Source organism: Palaemon carinicauda, chromosome 11 (assembly GCF_036898095.1).
Source record: "Palaemon carinicauda isolate YSFRI2023 chromosome 11, ASM3689809v2, whole genome shotgun sequence".
Taxonomy (NCBI): Eukaryota; Metazoa; Arthropoda; class Malacostraca; order Decapoda; family Palaemonidae; genus Palaemon; species Palaemon carinicauda.
Window position 1 is genome coordinate 90,368,190 of NC_090735.1, and position 20,596 is coordinate 90,388,785.

Consider the following 20,596-nt stretch of genomic DNA (forward strand, 5'->3'; position numbering starts at 1 on the left):
GTAACAGCAGAGGTCATTGATGCCAAAGAATATAGTTAACGATTATTATGAATCTTATTTCAACTCATGATTTAATCTTATTAAATAAACCAGTATCCATAAGAAATTTAAAAAGGCAATCCACATTGCATTCAGGTCCCAGAATTTTAGATAGTGGCAATCCACATTGCATTCAGGTCCCAAAATTTTAGATAGTGGCAATCCACATTGCATTCAGGTCCCAAAATTTTAGATAGTATGAAAATGGCGTAATCTCTCGGTCAAGTAACTTGGACACTCTGTTAATATATGTTTCACAGTCAGTGGCACCAAGCAATCTTCACATACACTCATCAAAAAGCTGTGCGTCAATCTGGTGTGACCAATTCTCATTTGGCACAGTACCACTTCTGTTGACCTTTGCATGTCAAAATATGCCCCTGGACGAGATAATTTAACAATTTCACTCATTTTCTGATTTTCCAACTCCCAATAAAAGTTCTATGTTTTTCTAAGTATGGACTGAATTACGGGGTACAGTGAACCCTCGTTTATCGCGGTAGATAGGTTCCAGACCCGACCGCGATAGGTGAAAATCCGCGAAGTAGTGACACCATATTTACCTATTTATTTAACATGTATATTCAGACTTTTAAAACCTTCCCTTGTACGTAGTACTCTTAAAAAACTACCCTTTAATGTACAGAACACTTAATGCATTTACTACAGTACCCTAAACTAAAACAGGCACAAATATTAAAGGCGACTTTATATCATGCGTTTCCTAAACACGCCAAAAAGCACGATAAAAAATGGCAATCAATGTTTTGTTTACGTTTATCTCTGATCATAATGAGGAAACAAACGCATTTACACATCTGTGTATAGGTTAGTTTTTACATCGATTATATTGATTATTCAGTACAGTATGTTGATTTTGTTATTACCAATGTTTTACTTAATCTTTCTTAGGACTTCCAAATGAAATGTTTTTCTTTATGACGCCGCCTGAAACGACGGCGTCATAAAGTACGCTCAGTAAACAAACGAAGGCATTTAACGCGCATGATGAAAGTGATAAATAATGATATTACAGTAAAAGCTTTTATAAAATATGTTATTACAAATATTATTTACCGAATCTATATAAAATCATACATACCTAGCAAAGCACGAAAACAATTTACGAGAGAGAGAGAGAGAGTTGTTTTACATACGTAAATGTAAATTTTAAACAAAAAAAAATTGCCCCATTTCATATAAAATAGATTACAAATATTTTACTTCATCATATTACAGTAGTCTGTATAATACTGTAAAGTTCAGTACAGTATGTTGTTGTTATAGTCGTGGCGATGAAATTCTCACGAAACAAAAACACGCCATTTGATTACAACAGCTGATTCATTCTCTCTCTCTCTCTCTCTCTCTCTCTCTCTCTCTCTCTCTCTCTCTCTCTCTCTCTCTCTCTCTCTCTCTTTATGTTATACAATACTTACATTTAGATGAAGAAACTAAAATTAGTTTTTTTAGTGTCAATTAAATACGAAACGAAAAAATTATGCGAGTCTACATGCATTTCAATCATAGCTAAAAATACGGCATCCGATTTCATAAGCAAACCACTATTTTTTGGGAAACATCATTTTATTCTAGAAAGTTGCTACTCTTTAAATAGTTAATTGCACATTAAGAAAGCGTGTACTTCTGTTTTTAAATTTCGGGTGTGTTTTAAAAATCGAGTATTGTTGAGTTCTTTTTGTTTTACTTTTGGCTGTGATTAGATCAGCTGACATCTGGCTACCGCTCTTGAGAGTGTACGAATACACTAACAAAGTATCGTTTATACCATTTCTTAACTTATTCAAACCGTCTACAGTATACAGTTGATATTACATAAGCACCAATGTGTTATAACCTATCAATTTTTTTATTTATTACATTTAAACCCCCTCTATCTCTCTCTCTCTCTCTCTCTCTACCTCTCTCTCTCTCTCTCTCTGGGCTACTTTTCACTACCTCCCATTCCTTACCTCTGTCTATCTCTCTAACAAATGATATCTTTGTTGCTCCTCAAAGTTTCATTTATATTGAAAATCAATCATGATTCAATTTTCCTTACTTTCTCCAATCTCGCACCATCGGTCACATCGCGGTATTTTCGAAATTTCCGGAAAATCCGCGATATATATATATATACATGGGTTATGAAAAAAATCCGCGAAGTGGTGAATCCGCGATGGTCGAACCGCGAAGTAGCGAGGGCTCACTGTATACGTCATTTTGTGGTGGCTGCGGGTAGTGTTATCAAACCTGCTGCATTGACGCAGCCCTCAAGTGTGTCCCTAGGCACTCTTCCAGCTCATTTCTTTTAATGAGTAAACAGTAAGATTTTGTTTCAGGATCATTAACAATTTTTGTTTTTCAGGATCCATTAATGTATCTCTGATATCAGTTTGTACTTACATAACTATAGTACATCTATCTTAATGTCGATTACACTATAGTTCAATTTATTTACTTACTTATAAGTTTTTGTCTTTATCAATTGACTTAATTTATCATAAGCTCCTTCCAGTGTCTTATGTCAGGTTTTTTATTCTTCCCTCATATTACCTCGTGTATAGGTATAGTAGGGTTGTATTACTGAGTACAACCCCATTTCCCTTATGCCAATTATGTTATTTATTATTATTCTTTGCTCCGACTGTTTTTGTAAATAAAAGACTGTGATATTTTGCATGCCTTTCATTTCTAGCGCTATTTTATTTTTTAGTGGCAATAAAATTAGTGTGCCTATTGATTCTTATCCTTCCTGAACAGGTTTATCTAATAATCTTTGATGAGTATTGTTCCATATGTTTTACTCACTGAGCCTTCTACAGTTTTAGCTGTTCGGCATCTCACCATTAAAATTGGATGTCCTCCCCATTGTGCCAGGTGTTGCTTTGGACCTATTTTGCCTCCTTAAAAGGCCATCAAACTTATCAATACAGGTTCATTATTGTTCGGGATTGAAGGTTGAGTTTGATACCTATGCTTTGACGGAGTAATCCAGTTAGCGCATTTCGGTATTGAGACCTTTCTTCAAGGCCTCCTATCAAGTAATGGGTAATTCTCTAGTACACTTCCATCAGGACGACATGGCTCGAGCCCAAAAAAGGGATATTGATGTAGGAAAAATCCATTTTAGGGTGAGATAGCCATGTCATCCTGATGGCCCGCCCGTTACAACGTCCCTCTCCAGTTCCTCGTAAGATGTTCCTTTTTTCACAATAGTTCCGCTGCGATGTGGAATAAGGCGCCAGAGACGTACGAGGGCACCATAGGGTGAGAGGATATGTAACGGCTCCTCACTTATCTTTCCCCTTAGTAGATTAGACTGGGTAGAGTCCATTGGGGGTGCAGATATCTATGGTTATCTTCGGATACGTCACTGATTATACACGATATCTTCGGATGGTCGTTCCGGGGATTGGAACCCTGTGATACCTAACGGTAATTCTCTTGTAATATCACTCGCAGAAATATTATATAGTAGGAAGCAGCCAAAAGGAACTTCCATCAGGATGACATGATTATCTCACCCAAAAATAGATTTTTCCTACGTCAAAATCCCTTTCTATTTACTGCCAACATTTGTTCTTAACTTTTATAATTACAAAAGTATATTCACTATCTTCTACATTTTCTTATTTCGAAACTTTCTAATTCCTCCATGCTTCTTTTTGTTTAATTTCCATTAACCTTTCTTGTTCAGTAAAAAATATATTACCCAGAAAGTATACTGCTCCCCTCATTAAGGACTCTGCAGGCCAGTATAAATGAGACGGTATAACTCAAGAATAATATTAGGCTACTACAGTTCCAGCTGCGTCTCCCTGCCCAATAGAAAATCAAGGGGTGGTGCCCAGTGCCCAGTTTTCTTGACTGTTTACCTTTTGCTCAAATTTCTTGGTATTCCACTGTTTTGTCCTTTAGTGTAGTGAACGTTGGGGTGTGGTTGGCATTCGGACACTAGGTAGTCTGCGTGCTACAACTGGCCACAGTCCGCAAACCACTACACCAACATTAATTTCACTTATTCAACTGATCACACCATTGATCTCTGCTCTGCAGACCGCGCAGAGGCTGTGAGGATCCGTGTCCTCAGCGGACAAAAAAGTACCACAGGTGTGGCCCTTAGGACAAGGACAGGTACGCATGGCCGCAAGAAGTCAACACACACACAAACACTGAAAAGAAAAAGCATAAACAGAACTAAATGGCACTCCAATAAATGCAATGAAGAAGAGCGGCAACGTTCTCCATCCAAGCCAAAAGCAAAGTGGGCTCAGTCACAGGTGTGTGAGTGAAGGGGGTAGCAAACTAACCCCCTACCGCCTGTTAACTAGCGGGATGTGTAGTTAACCTTCGCTAAATTCTAATGGCTTGTCCTTTCAGTTTTGCCGAAAGTAATAACCCTAATAAATAGCTTATGTTTGTATTCCAGTAATGAAACAGAGAAGGAATAAGTCAAATGTCAGTCAAATGTGTTGGAAGGCAGAGAGAGACAACGTCCTTTCTCGGACAAGCCAAAAGCAAAATGGACGAGAAAACACTTGTATGTGTATGAGTGGGATAACAGGCTACCCCTTTATCACCTGCTAACTAGCGGTGCGGTAGTCACACCTCGTTAAAAGTCTTATGGCTAGTCTTCCAGCAATACCGATAGTAAATAGTGAAAGGGTTTGTATTTAGCGTCGGAACAAACATAGCGTCGGAACAAACATAGCGTTTTACTGGAATAATACTTCTGTCATTAATCATAAAAAAATGTTTTATAGTATACAGTATAGTACATTACTTATGCAATCGTTTCAATTTCCATACCTTTAGCTGCCTTGTCCGATGGGATATTTTGTGCGCGTAATCTCTGATCAATGATGTACATCATTTCCCCACCCAAGTTCAGAAATTGCAAAGGCAATGCTCGTAGAGACATGGCAATTTTTACGCTGCTGCTGGTTTCCTTGAAGCTAGGTTATATGGGTGTTATTTGTTTTTCCTAAAAGAAAGAAACAAATTTAACTAAGCATATCTCAGTTTAGCGTTTCACACTTTCTCTTATTTACAGTAAATGTTGCTTGTCTATAGATGTCTTACCCTTCATATAAGTGGAAAATATAAACAAATTCAAAGTAGGAAACAAATTTAACAAAGTCTTATTTCAGTTAAATGTCTCACATTTTCTTTTATTGACAGTAAATGTTATGTGTATAAATAGATGTCTTATCTTCTACTCATCCACAAGGTGGATCAACCCTAACTTTGACGTTCAACCTATGACTTGCAAGGTGGTTGAGGCAGGCATTGTAACTTTAAGGACTTAGGTTTGTATAGTTAGGAAAAATACAAATTATCTTTAAATGAATACAAACCATCATTCTTTATCAGGAGATTCATCCTTAGGATGGCGGAAATCTGTAGAACCAAAACTGGCTGGTTAACTAACCTGAGAGAAAGATATGACTCCTGTCAACCTCCTAACTACCTAAACATGAGGATGTTACAAATGTCAGTTAAGGTCCCTACCATAAACTGGTAAACAGTCATGGAAAAATCTATACCCTTATGGATATACGTACTGTTCAAATGTCTCGTCATTCATGAGAAATGGGTTTGCATACATTCCATCTATCCTCCCAATCATATACTGTAGGAAGATGGGGAGATACTTCAATACAAACTAAGCTGTAAAGACAAGTTATTCAGGTGAGTAGCCTGGCTTAATTTAGTGTCCAGCCCACCTCACAACAGCAAGGTAGAGCAAATTCTCATCTGTCATTTTAGACTTGCATTACTACCACTATCTTTGACAAGATTATTCTCGTCTCATGAAGGAACTCGACTCTCTACACATCCTGTTGAGCAGCTAACACAGATCCAAAGGTAAACATATTATCCAGGGACTTGTGAGTAAACTGTACTCTACTCCCAAAGGTAGTGGTGGCCATTTATAGACTCCTGCCTTCACTTGTGCCACAAACAGATTCTTCCTGAAGGCTGATACCCCGACTTCATAAGGTCCCTCTAGACGATCCATCTGCAGACTGTAGAAGTGGGGTATGCATGTCTAATGACCTCACGAAGCCAGTACAAAACTGTTCTTTGATATTTCTTTCTTAATCCTACCAATGCTGAGGAACAGCCTCTGGTGCTCTAGTAAAAAAAAACGGATTTTAACGTAAGAAAAATCTATATTTGAGTGAGATAGCCCCGCCGTCCTGATGGAAGTTCCTCTCGACAGCTTCGTACTATATAATATTTCTGTGAGTGATATTACAAGAGAATTACCGTCAGGTATCACAGGGTTCTAACCCCCGGAACGACTATCCTAACATATCACGTATAATCAGGGACGTATCCGTAGATAACCTTAGATATCTGCACCCCAAACAGACTTAACCAAGTCTAGGAATGTGAGGAGGAGGATAGGTGAGGAGCTGTTACATATCCTCTCCCTTCATAGTACTGTTCGTCTCTGATAAACTCATTCCAATTTTCGCAGCATACCTACGCGTTCGTGTTTTTGTCAAGAGCGCCTTTTCTGTGCTTTTTGGAGTATTTCCTCGCATGATGACTTCCCTTTCGTCATTAAAGTTGAGTACCCTCCTCTTTTACAGTTTGATTTAGCTGTAACTGCTTTAGATCCCCTCGGGAAGTGGCTTTTTAACTTTTTTATGGCGATGAGGGAGCCGGCGTTCCGAGTTCAGCTAGCCATTGGGCACCAAGTTGACTATGTGACCGCTATTTCGTGTTCACTACAGAGAAGCAATTCCTCCTGATCACTAGTCACATTTTGGTGGGAAGAAATGGAGAAGGCCTCAAACCTAGGGTCGTGAACAGCTGGGTTCTGGGGCCTGGCCATGAACTGTGAGACAAATTTGTAGAGGACCTTCTTGCATCCCTCCAAATGACTTGTGACATAAAAGATACCAAGCAGCTCGCCTTTTCTCTTCATCGAGGCCACAGCTAACAGGAGCACATTCTTGATTGTCAGATCCCTGTCTGATGCTCTCCTTATGGTCTGGTACAGAGAGTTTGAGAGAGTTAGAAATTCTCATGATGTCCCATTCCAGTAGACTGAGTTCTCTGGAAAGGCAAGATTGCTCGGAGTGCCTCCAGAACATAGACAATTCAAATAAAGAGAAAAAGTTTAACCCCTTAAGTCTGAATACCTGACACAAGGCTGACCGATAGCTTTTCATTACAGAGACTGGGAGGAAATTCTCTTGATGAAGATAGACAAGGAAATCAGCAATTAATTGCATAGAGGCTCTGACCGGAGAAGTATCCTGTCTGTCACCAGCAGCAGAGGGCCTACTTTTCCTTGTAGATAGCCACAATGGATCTTCTCAGATACACTATCTAGACATCTGTGCAGTGCCTTGCAAAAAGCTTTTTGCTTGGAGATGCTGGATAGTAGCCCCCCTTGAAGTGATAATGATGCAACTTAAATGTGGTACCTCTGAAGATTAGGTTGACAAAATAGATTGGGCTATTGGGGTAGTTCTCTTGGTACCACAATAAGGAGCCTCAGCAGATCTGCAAACCATTCAGTGTGTGGCCACTTAGGAGCCACCAGGGTCATTCTTATATTTGATGTCGTCAACAGCCTGTTGATTATTCAACATATTAGGCATTTGGTGTTATCAACAGCCTCTTGATTATTCAATGTAATAGGCAGAATGATGGAAAGGTGTACATATCCATGTTACCACATGATTTTGGAAGGAGTTCTCCATCAATAACGACAGATCTGGGACCAGTGAGCCAAACACTAGAAGCTCCTTGGTCAGCCGGGTGGCAACCAAGTCTATTCATGAGGAACCCCCAAAGGGCAATAAGTCTTTCTGCCATATACAGTATGGTAGTAGGACCGACTCTGCTCCTACCACCTGCCCCTGGCAGCTCAGCATACCTATTAGTAAATTCTTCTTATCTAGAATGAACCTTGATGTCAGCTCTTCTCAAACATCTAAGTGGGTGTCTGTTTCTCCAACTTGCAGAGGGACTGTGAAACATTTCCTCCTTGCTTGTTGACGTAGGCCACTACAGTAGTGTTGTCACTCATCAACGGTACCAAGTGCCCTATCAAACTCTATTGGAAAATCTCCAGTGATAGAAGCAATGCTCACATCTCCAACAGGCTGATGTGAAGAGCTTTTTTGGGACCCCGATCCGGAGGCGGCCTGGCTCCTAAAGTGCGCATGTGTCTATGAATAATAGCATCTCTGAAGGTTGGGAGCTAAGTAGAACTTTCCTGGTGAGGTTTTAATCATTCAGCCACCACACCAAATCATCCTTTCTTGTTTCACTGAAACCTGAAGGTAGGGAGATCAGTGGATGCTGATCAGTGATGCTTCAGTCACTACTATGGCAATCTCTGGTGAAGGCACCCATGAGGAGTGTGTTTCTCTAACAACAAAAGATGTCATAAAAGGTGATGCCCCTCCAAAGCTACAAGTTATTGAATGATGAAAAACGGTAGTGCTAGGTCCCTGAGTCTGTTGACACGATTGTATGATAGAAAGACTGTACCCAGGTATTCCATCCTTCTTTTAAGCATGAGACTTCAACTTCTTAAGATTGATCATGATCCCCAGATGATGGAAAAAGGGAAAGAGTCTCTCATTCTTGGAGCAACTGTAGAACAATAGGATCAACCAATAGTCAAGATTCCTCAGAAGACGAATCCCATTCAAGTGGGTTCAAAAGGAGCGAGTACAAGGTCAAAGGGAAGGTACTTTCTGTCAAATCTTTGGATAATTATTTGTAAATATGCATCCTTTAGGTCCACAGAAAACATGAAATCTTCCTTCAGGAAAATGGCGTCTCCATCTTGAATGAAGTTTACTGAACAAACTTGTTCAGAAGTGAGAGATTGATGACTGGTCTCAATCCTCCAATCAATTTCTCCACCAGAAACAGAGGACTGTAGAATCCTGTTGACCCATTTTGGACGACCAGTTCTAGTGCATTCCTTTTCATTATTGTTTCCACCTCTTTGCTGCAAACTCAGAGCATTTGACAATTCTAAAGAATAGGCCATGAACATCATTAGAGAGCAATGAAGGGAGGACGAGAGCTGATGAAAGGAAAGCAACATCTGTCCCGTGGGACCTCCACCACCCAAATCACTGTATGTCGCTGACACATTGCCCAATGTCTCATCCCCCACCACCCAAATCTCTGTATGTTGCTGACACATTGCCCAATGTCTCAGCCCACCACCCAAATCTCTGTATATCGCTGACACATTGCCCAATGTCTCAACAAGCATCCCCCTACTTTCAGCAGCTGAAGGAGGGGATCACTGACCTCAAGAGTCCCCTCCTTCCTACCTCTACTGCTCTCCCTGGGTTGGCCTGGTTGGAGGTGAAAGGGAGGGACATTGTTGTCATCTTCCTTTGAAGTAGAAAGGGTTAAGGTTGTAGATAGAGATCTGGATGCTGCCTAAGCTTCTTCAGTGCTTACTTAACAGATTGAGTTGCAGAAGCCCTCACAACACTTAACTTAGTAGGACCTGAAGAAAAGTAACCTCCAAATGGATAAATGAGTCGTGACTCACATTTCTGCATTTCTCAACCGTGGCGTTGACATCCTTCTGGAAGAAGTATTGGAGAATTCTTAAGGGTAAGTGCTGCTTTCTGTACCACATGCCTGTTGAAGCAGAAGGCCACTACATCCCTTGTCTTCAGGACGCAATTGACCAACTGGTTTGCAAACTGACGTGCCAAGAATGTTACCGTTTTTGCTCCTGAGAGGACCAAGTCAGTGTGTTTCTCCATTTTGGGGGGGATTTAACAAATCCTGTGATGATTGAAATACTGTAAGCAATCTATCCTGACCAGAGATTGATCTAGGATGTCACTTGGAGGTTTGCCATGGAAGCAGCTTTCATCGCAGCAGACTCAAGCAGAGAAGGAGGTTCCCTCATCTGAGAAGTCCCTGCATTGTCAAGAGAAAGCTGGAGGCAAGATCTTGTTTAAACACCTCGATCAAAGGGAATTCTTCGAACCAACGTTCTAAGAATTCACCCTCTTAAGTGCGCCAAAAGCAAGAATTGAAAACACAAGGTCAAGGGCAGGTCTCAACCCTAAAGGGGCACCTTAGTGTCTAACAGTGGCAGTCATCCTGCCCTTGATGGTTTTGTAAAAGCCTCCTGGGGGTTGTTGAACTTTTTGATGACGGCAGGGACTTTGATAAAGGTAGACACGGTCTCAGGTATTCTATGTCTATACTAGTACTGGACCTGAGGTGTGCGCCGTACGATTGACAACATTCTAAGATTCCTCCCCCACCCCACAGAGGGGGGACTCAACATGAACTGCTGATGTTTTGCCCTTCCCATCAGAGTACTTTTGTACCAGTCTGGGAACAGAACTAGGTGGAACTCCATAGTGGGAGAGAGAACTGATAACTGAAGCTGAAAAGGCACGATGTGCCTGGGTTTCTGAGAGGAAGGAGAGAGAGCGTGGCACTGAATAGCTTCTGGAGACATCCACCAAGTGTCTATCCCTGGTAGAATACAGACTCCGGTAGACAACATAAGTGCATGAATTAGTCTCTCGGTGCTACAAAGAGTGGTGAGAGTAGCCTCAGTGTAGCACCTGTAAACATACCAATCAAATCCGCAAGGATAAACCTAGTGCCACAGACCCATCTCAGTGCATTGGATGGTCTCATTGGATTACAGGTTCTAGACATGAAGGAAGGTCCCGATGGGCCAAGTTTCGGCGACAAGAAAGAACAAGTGACTGAAGGTCGTTGTCTCTCGTGAAGCTCCAATTCAAATCTCTGGACAATGAAATGCAAAGAATCTTGTCACTCTGTGTCCTCATGTTTGATGTCCGATCACAGACTGTCCTCAGGTCTGGTGTCCGAACACAGGATGACTGAATTACTGATCACATAATGACAGAACTCATGGAGACCTAATTCATGAAGACCGGGAGCATGGTGACTTACTATGAGTAGACTGAGCGCGTGAACCCTCTGTGCATGGAGACCAGGAGCCTGAAATCTGTTGGGCAATGATTACGCGCAAGGTAATTTCTCATGGAGCTCATGCGAGTAAAGGTCTGTCTTATAGAGAATGCTTTCATGAAGGGCAGTCTCGTAGAAACAGTGGGTGACAAGAAGTGGGTGACAAGAAGAACCCCGATCTACTTCATCACACATGCAGGAAGAAGGCTTTCACCACTTGACTGAGCAAAAATGATCCAAAGTCTCTCCTCTACCTCTAAAAGATTTCTCCAGGCTGTAATCTTTGTAGTCATCATCGATGCATCACTTGAAAGTCCAGGAAATGGAAGGGAAACAGGGTGGTAGCCAAAGTCCCAGCTAGCTGCACTTGTGTGTGGTCACATACAAAAAATTAAGCAATGGCACCAGCAGCATGAGCTCGTGTACATCATAGCAAAATACATTCACAGGATGGGTTAGTTTTTGATACAGCACTGCTTCTCCCAAGCAAAAATAGAAGAGACCAGTCACTATCTTATGAGACTCAGAACAATCGATCACCCAGGGTTTCAGTGACCTTTCTGCCTTCTTTTTAAGGCAGCAACTGTCACATCCAAAGGCTTGGCAACAGGCCAGGAAGAATATACAGTAGCAGGTGAGGTGGTAGGGGAAGGCAATCACATGCACTTTGGTTCCCACTTACCAGGCTTGACCGCCTAGGATTTCCAGGCTAGCAGTGACACAGCTGTACCAAGCAACGAGACATGATCTTCCACGGCTGCAGACAACTTGTTGAAGGGCGACACATAACTTTGCTACTCTGCAGGTGGTACAGCTGAAGAGGAAGGCACAGCAAGGGAAGATTTCCCACTCCTAGCACCAGCTAACCCCTCGAGATATTTCTCAGCAGATGGGGTACAGTAGATACCTAAGGAAGGCCACAACTGTACACGTCACCATTGACTCCTTCTGTAAAGGAAAAAAGGTGAAATGAGTATACAGTTGTTTATATCATTGATATAAATGCATACTTTTAATAGCAATACTTACTATTATATTAAATAGCTTAGGATAGTAAACTAGAAAGGAAATAGGAAAGACGCATATCTGTGTTTCCTCTCCCAGGCAATCGCTGAGACCTCCGTCAATATTAATATTTAAAGTCTCTATAAGGGAGAATACAAGGTGGAACGACTCCCATACGTAGAGCCGGAGTTAGTGAATATTTATTCTAACTTCTAACACTTTATAAGTGTTCCGATGCTCAAAGGATTCATCAGGATGTTGAGGGGTTACTTCAACCTCGACATGTTATGCAGTCCCAACAATGGACTGTGATAGGATACACAGAGTATGTTAGAAATACTTGTACTACTGTATTGTTGTATACTGTAGCTTTACCAACTACTGTATTGTTGTATACTGTAGTTTTACCGGTATACTACCGGGAAAGGCTAGTACCTGGTGGCACTAACTGATAGAGAGAGAGAAAGAATGGAAAGGAGGATCTCCTATTATTATGGTTTAGCACAATAATTGGAAGTGTAGGAGGGTTACTGCTGCCTACCGTCTCCTTGCCAGAATGAGAGTTCTAATGGAATGGGAGGAATGCATCTGATTCTAGCTTCCATCCGTCCACAACTTTTGCCGCCGGCTGTACTGCCAGTTGCAAGGTTTTTGGATAGCAGGCCAAGAGAGGGCTGAAGAATTCTCAACAGTATATTGGGTTTCCCACCAGCAGCCGTCAGGGCCGGCTCAGTCTTTCCCCCGGGGCATTCACTCCTGTGAACGAAAGACATAAGGAGGAAGTGGCCGAGGCGGCAACCTAACCGCCGCTGGTAGGGTCCCGGCTGGCAACGCAGTCAACCCGGCAAGCCGGGATGACTGTCAGAATACCAGCGAAAGCCGACACTAAAGGACAGAGGGGAAAGGGTTTTATAGTTTACATGGGAGAAAGGCGGCGGCAAGTATGCCGCCTACTTTCGGCTGTAAACTAAGGAAGCATGGCTTCCTATGATGATGACGTCGTGGACGGTAGAGGAACAAAGATTGTTGATGCGCAGGAGAGCAAAAGCGCGCAGTAGTGCGCTGGCGCATGGACGACCCTGGGCATGTGAGCGCAGGGTGTACAGGTGAACGTGGGCGCAGGGCACGCAGGAGAGCGCTGATGCGCAGGAGAACTTTGGCGCGCAGGCGCATGAGGCTGCTGCTTTCTATCAGGGCGATCAGGTGAAGGGTCGCGCCGAAGCACTGGAGAGTACTGACGAGCTGCTTTGGAGGGCTGATGTCCTGTATGTTGGCGAGCTGAAGGGCGCGTGCGCGCAGCTGCGTACTTTGGTAGATCTTCAAGAGACTTTACCGGTGACAGGAACGGTGATGGCAGGTCGGCAGGTCTGAAGGGTAGATAGTCGGGAACTGGGACGTGCCCTTTGTAAGGGCAGGCATCCAAGGAAGGGGGTCGCAAACAATCCGCAGAGAGGTCCAGAACCAAAGTCACAGGACTAGTGACGATCGATGAATGAAGGTCGGATGACTGCAGCTCCTCTGCAGGGGATGGCTGAGACAACGATGAACCAAAGAGGAGCCTTTTCACCGATGGTGAAGGAAGACCTGTAGGGCGAAGAAGGCGAGCCTTCCGACGAATACGCTCTCTGGGGGCTGTTGGATCAGCTAGCTAACCGTGTGCCGCAGCAGTCCTCCGAAGAGGAGTCTCTATGAGTGAACTCCCCCGAGGGGGAGAAACACTTGCAGGAGAGACAGACGTAGGACATAGTTTCCCCCTCGAAGGATGCTCAGGAACGGGGGAAACTAAGTCGGCAGCAACCGCTGGAGAGTCTGGAGGGGCAAAAGAGTTGGCTGAAACTGCATGTGACACCTCTGACACTATAACATCGACTAGGGTTAAGAGGATCTACCTCTGACGGCAACAATGACTGCTGAATAGGAGCACCTATGCAGATAAACTGTAGCAAAGCTTCCTTGGAGGTCGGACCCGTAACCCCCAAGGAAGACCAAATCTGGAAAAGAGGGGTTAGTGACAAGGCCTCACCCGGGGAGGAGGAGGGGCCGCTTCACTAGGGGAAGCAACATTATCTCTCGAGAACCGGGGTTGGCCAACATTAACTTGGTCTACACTACTACTCAAAGGTCTCTCGTAAGAGGCCGAACGAGTAGGAGCTTCGGAGGAGGGTCGGGAGACGGAAGAAGAGGCCTTGGGTTTTTCTCCCTTCGAAGGAACCTTCGAAGGAGAAATATCCCACTTGGACTTCTTCCTTCTTCTTCCGCCGTCGCCCAAACCTCTCCCACTCTGAGGAAGACCACTCCCTACACTCATTACGCTTATTTTCACTATCACACTGTTGACCTCTGCATACAAGACGTCTAAGACAGACAAAATATTTCTAAAGTTTTTAATCTTAAGTTCAAGTTCAGGAAACAGGACAAGTCAAAGGCGAATCTGATCTTTCAAACTTACGTGTATTTCGATGAAAATTTTACAACATCAATCTTGAGCACTTCAAAAATTTTCTAAGTCCCAAAATTCTGGATAGCATTTTTAAAACATTATTTATATGTTAAATGGTTTCAGCAAACATATACAAGTGCTCGCACAATCAATGAGTTTACATCATAATTCCTGGGCAAGACCACAGCAAGGAGACTAGTTTTTAAAAGTTACTTTACATAAAGCTAAAAAAGTATAAGTTCAAATCAATGGCTTAGCTTGGGTGCCCTTAGCACATGGAGTGACATGAGCCTTCTATCATGGCTCAACTCAAACTGATCCTAGGTGTGGCAAACTCTCAAGACATGGTCCTTTGGCATCCTAGGGTAGGTGCCATCTTTCCTAGGGGTGTCGAGGTAAAGAGTCCGTTCTGTTACCAAGCAGATCTCACCAGTCTCCTGGTTGTAGCTTTCCCACACAATTTGTAAGAACAAAGAGGAAACAGCAAAAAGTCCTCGTCAACAGAATTGAGAGAGCAACAGACTTCTGTCGCCGATGGAAGTTGAAGTAGTGTCTATTCCCAAGCGAAGCCAGCAGGCAGAGGTCGTTCACATGACCCAAAAATGGGTTTCCAAATATTTGTTACATGTGACAACAAAGGGTGTGAGGATCTGTCTCCAACACCGACATAAACGCCCCACAAGGGCGGCCGGAGAGTCCAGGGCAGGTGCACATGGTCACAGAAGTCAACTTTGCAAACACACACTAAGAGAAAAAGAAAAAAGCAAAAGTCATTAATGGCTGCCAATATTCGGCGAGGATGAAGAGCGGCAACTTCCGTTCACCATCCAAGCCGAAAGCAAAGTGAGCTCAATCACAGGTGTGTGAGGGGGGTTGGTAGCAAGCTACCCTCCTCTACCCCCACTAACTAGCGGTATGGGTAGTTAACCCTCGTTAGAATTTAATGGCTCGTCATTTCAGCTACGCCGAAAGTAATACCCCTATTGAATAGCGTGGTTTGTATTCCAGTTATGGTACAAACTACAATAATGTTTAAATATATAGAAACACAATGTAAGAAGAAAAATGAAAAAAGTCAAAGGCCAATAAAAAATGTTGGGAGGAGACAGCACGTTTACTATCTCCAAGCCAAAAGAAAAGTGATCAGAATACACAGGTGTGAGTGTGTTGTGAGAGGGGTGGCCGAGTACCCCAGCTCCCCCTCCTAACCCCTACCCCGCTAACTAGCAGTAAGGTAGTTCCACCTCGGTAAAAAGTCTTATGGCTACTTTCAGCTTCGCAGAAAGGATAATCCCTAAAAATAGTGTAAGGTTTGATAGTGCAAAAACAACTATAATTTTGTTCATTTTATATAAATTGTATAGAATTTTGAGAGGAAACTCCAGCGTTGGAACCATCTTTATCATTCAGTGATAGGTTCATATTAACCTGTTGACTTTTCCTTATAATCTTCAAAACTTAACAAGTTCTCTCACATATAAAAATGTTAGTTAATAAACAATAAAACATACAATGCATTCCGTTGCTCTGCATAAAGCTCAAGGCATCGGGTGCTAGTGCTGCTAGCCATGGAGAGATGGCGGGGTGCAATTAACGAGCTTGTTCTCATACGGTTAAATCCCCTTCTTTTTACCATCCGCTTTTGTAAAATTAAAGCATTTGTTGTTATTCACAGCGTAAGTGAGGATTTTGACTAATAGGACTCGTAATTCTATTCACATCCCTATACCTCCAGAGGAATGTCATTCCTCATTATACAAGGTGTGGCCTGGGAATTAATAAAAATCTAACTTTGAAAAACTGAATTCTTTTGTATACAAGTTACTTAAAAGCATACAGCAACATAGCTTAACTTGTGTTGGAGTGGTGTATGTATGATAGCGGCCACCTGCATGTATTATTATGAGTAACTTAGAATACGGCAGTGTAAGGCCCCCTCCCCGTTAGGTATGTAGGAAAAGACGCAGCTTGTAGGTTAGGTTACGGGGGAAAGTTTATGTTTGTTAATGTCCATTTTTAATCAACCCATGAGGAACTGGCCGCTCTTATACAAAGGCCCTGTGTTAGGTTAGCATGCATCCTTTATTATACTGTTTCGTTTTCCCGTCAAAAAACACTTACACTGGCAACACCCGCTTCCAGACCTAAGTACACAAGTATAAAAAAATGCGATATGCCATTAAGCTGTAAATCCTAAAAGGAATATAACATTGAGTGACATATTAGATAGGAATGAGAACGGTGAAAAATTAACACATGAAGTGTACTGAAAGAAATACTCCCTTACTTGTTGAATAATAAAATGCCGTTCAACGTTAAGTACTGGTTAGTTAGATCAGTGAGAGTCCGTGTATTAAAAAGATATATATGCTGTATAGAATATATGCTGTAGAAATGTCCTCCCTTCCTTAAGAACAATTACTGTTGAGAACTATGTCCACTAGTGACATTTGTTTTTGTTTGAGAAGGGCCACTCACGCGTTGCCATGGCAACCAATTTGAACCAACGTGAACCGGGAGCTTGACGGGGGAAGCCTTGTGCATCCTAAGTCCTTCCTCTCTCCAGGAGATTGGAGAGTCCTCAGTCCGGGGACTAGAAAATAGAATGACTTTTCTCCATCTCCAATACATTTGGCTTATATTAAATTCTAGATGATTGAATGTGACCAAATCCAATAATTATCAAAATTTAATCAGCTATTCTACACCTAAATTACTATGGGAAACACACATTCACCTCAAAATTGTTCAATAATACGGAGATTTCACAATATTATCATATCCGTATGTCAGATTTTGATAAATTGAAATCCTCTGGTTTCAATTGAATGTGGTTACACAGTACATGCATTTTTGTCAAATGTTAAATTGTAGCTTGGTGCCTGACAGTGGATGCTACACAAATGAAGATGTACTGATATGTTACTTATATTGCTTTGAGTTTAATAAAGGAGGTTGTAAGTTTAAGGTACGTACGAAATAAATGTTGGGAGAACAACCAGCAAGTAAGTAACAGAAGCAGATTCTCTAATACGAATCATAAAAGTAATTTGGAAAACACAAAAGACGAGGAAAGGGTTAATAAATAAAGTCTAGTTTAGAGCAAATGTTTCGTTTCGTTTGACGGCTGCTTTTTTTCCGGTTCCCTACAGCAGGGGATCCCTACTCTCTGCAGGACCTCCACTGTCGTTTTATCTTGTGCGTTCAGAGTATTCAACAATATCATGCATTGCTCATTTACTATTAAATCATCGGGAGTTGCAGTAGTCAATCATGGCAATAACACGTTTTATCACAAGTTTCTTTATAGAATTTTCATCCTGGCACCTATTTTATAAAAGCAATATTTCTTACATGATAACCAGTAATCTTTATTACATTATTTATCTTAGACATTGAGAGACAAGTTGCAATCAAGAAATACACCTAGATCTCGAACTTTACTAGATATTGGCACTGAGTCATTCTTTATATTCATTTGAATATCACCCAAGCTTCTCACAGTTTCTCTTTCCCACCACCATGAACTCAGTTTTGTTCTTATTCAATTTTAATTGTTTAAATGTCATCCATTCTCTAACACTATCAAGAATTCGGTTTAGAGTTTTAGTAGTGTCATCTATATCATTTATGGAGAAGTAAAATTGTGTCATCCGCAAATATTTGGAACTTCACACCATGCATTTGTAGTAATTTTGATAGACCAATAGTACAGATGCAGAATAATTATAGCCAAGTACACTCCCCTGGGGTACCCATCTGTATAAGGGTTCGTATGATGAATAAGTTTCCAATTTGTACACAGTAATTTCTAACATCCAAGTAGTCTTTTAGCTATTAGAAAGCTTGCTCTTCAACGCCGATGCACCGTAGATCATTTAGTAGCAGTTCATGCTGTTACCTCCCCTCAGTATTAACTATAGGGAGATTCCTCTATCAAGGAACTCCAACTAAAAGGGCTCTTACCCGTAGGGGTAGAGAAGTACTAATTCACTGTCCCTTTTTATTCTTAACACTATGGGGTCAGGATAACTGATTCTCAATCAGAATATTGAAGAAATACTATTCTTTCAATATAGGAGCGGTACCAGCAGAAGTTCGCGCAAGGGTACCCATCTTGCTTTTCCAACAAAGGTTGTAGCTTGGGTAGTAATAATAATAGTGATAATGTGTAAGCAAAGAGAAAATGAGCCGTAACCAGAGAGACGTATCCAATTTAGTACTGTCTGGCCAGTCAATGGACCCAATAATTCTCTAGTGGTACTATCTCAATGGGTGGCTGGTGCCCTTACCAATTATCTACTATCCATGATAAATAATGATACAAGGGACAGACAGGAAATGAGCAATAAAATCATGAAAACATTTGTTAAGACATGAAGAATAGCATAAGATAAATAATAAATGAAATGGAAAAGTGAATAGAAATACCTGATAAATGGGATGAAATAGAAACATTATCAGTGGGAAAGTCTAAAGGTAGCAGATCAGATATAGACAAGAGAAGAGGACTATTTATTACGAAAACGGTTAATAAGATGTCTGAAAAACTAAGATTAATTAAAATTAAGGATGAAATTAATGACAAGATAAGCAAACTTCATCGTGGTGGCACGGAGGGTAGATCAACAGCAGAACACTTTATCACACTGAATGCACTTATAGATTATAATAATTATTTAGGAACCTCGATATAGGCCTACACATGGTTTGGGGATGGTGTAAAATGATTCGATAAACTGTGCTTGAAAGACTGCATGACTGTATTAAAGAATTGAGGAAAATGGCATGGAAATATGATGCTCAGATGCTCAGATAAATTAAATGAGGAAGATAAATCGATAAATAAGAGTCCTGCCAGATATGTAGAAGAAACTACCACAGAAGGAAATGTGAATCAGGGAGCAATTTTGGATCAAAACTATGGCTAGTTGTCACGGACAAAGTTAAAACTATAAGTGAGAAGACGGCAAATCTGATTAAAAACATTAGAATAGAAACCCTGATTTATGTAGATGATATAATGTTCCCAAGTAGAAAAGTCACTATCAACTCCTACCGTTTTAAAGAACTCAAAAAATTTGTACTTTTAGCACCGATCCACAGAAGTCAACGGTGTCAATATTAATAAGGCACAAAACATAAGTTAGCAAGGTTAATAGAGTAGTTAGAAATTGAAGGATACACACAGTTAAGGAATGTTAATACTTAGGGGAATGGTAGGCCTACGTCGAAAATGGAAACCCTAGTCTTAACATAAGTGAAAAGGAAGCAAAAATAGAATACTGTAACAGAGTAGGAGATTTGGCATTACTTGTAAGAATAAAGATGTATGAAACAGTAGTAGTAATTACAATATTTACAAACATTGAGACATGAGTGAAAGGACTAGAAGGTATACTGTATACAGTGCAAGATTATGAAAGGAATGTTTGAACAGGTTGCAACCACACCTTAGTGGAATGTGGGCTTAATAGCAGAAACAGGAGTATGACCAGAGGAAAATAGAAGTGTCCAAAAAGGTGATTTTGTTGCATAATATCAGATGTTAAATGATTAATAAAGGAGATAGAAGAAGATCAAATAACGGAACCATATGTGGAATGCTAGGAAACCGTCTTGAAGAAACATGACACTGACAGTATATGATATTAAAATTGAAGAAGTCAGAAAGTATATAAAAAAGAAAACCTTAAGGAAGAAATAAAAAGTAAAGTGGCAAATGAAATAAAAAAAAAAAAAGCGGAAATGACTAAATTGAGATTTGTAAACAACAATGACACGACAGAAAAGATTGCATATGAGAACTTAACACTAAGGAAACAGTTATAATTGTGAGAACAAGGCTGAATATGATAGATATAAAAGAAAGTTATAGAAACATGAATAAAAAGAATAGGCTTTGTGTACTATGTAGTGAGACAGAAGATACAACTGAGCATATGTTTAGCAGTAAGGAATTAAGAAAATGTAAAAGCAATGATTTGGGAAGTTAAAAACACCAAACATAGAAGGTGGCCGATATATTAAACAGTCTCTGAAAGTTAGAAAAAAAAAGTATGAAAGCTACTGCAACTCTATCTATTACAATTTACCAAGAGTGCAACTTAAAACCATAATAAACAGAGGAGCAAGACTGAT

The 20,596-nt window shown here is 41.0% G+C and overlaps 1 protein-coding gene across 1 annotated transcript in view; it reads right to left on the reverse strand.

The window, feature by feature from the left end:
• LOC137649375 (protein OSCP1-like) overlaps positions 1–16,943 on the reverse strand; it is a 53,169-nt gene extending 36,226 nt beyond the window's left edge. Inside the window, exons 1-3 of the mRNA XM_068382358.1 lie at positions 16,743–16,943; positions 15,967–16,094; positions 4,852–5,026 (exon numbers count right to left, since the gene is read on the reverse strand). Coding sequence (XP_068238459.1) covers positions 4,852–4,963 — 112 coding nt within the window. The 5' untranslated portion in view covers positions 4,964–5,026; positions 15,967–16,094; positions 16,743–16,943. The remainder of the gene's footprint in view (positions 1–4,851; positions 5,027–15,966; positions 16,095–16,742) is intronic.
• Between the last annotated feature and the right edge of the window lie 3,653 nt (positions 16,944–20,596).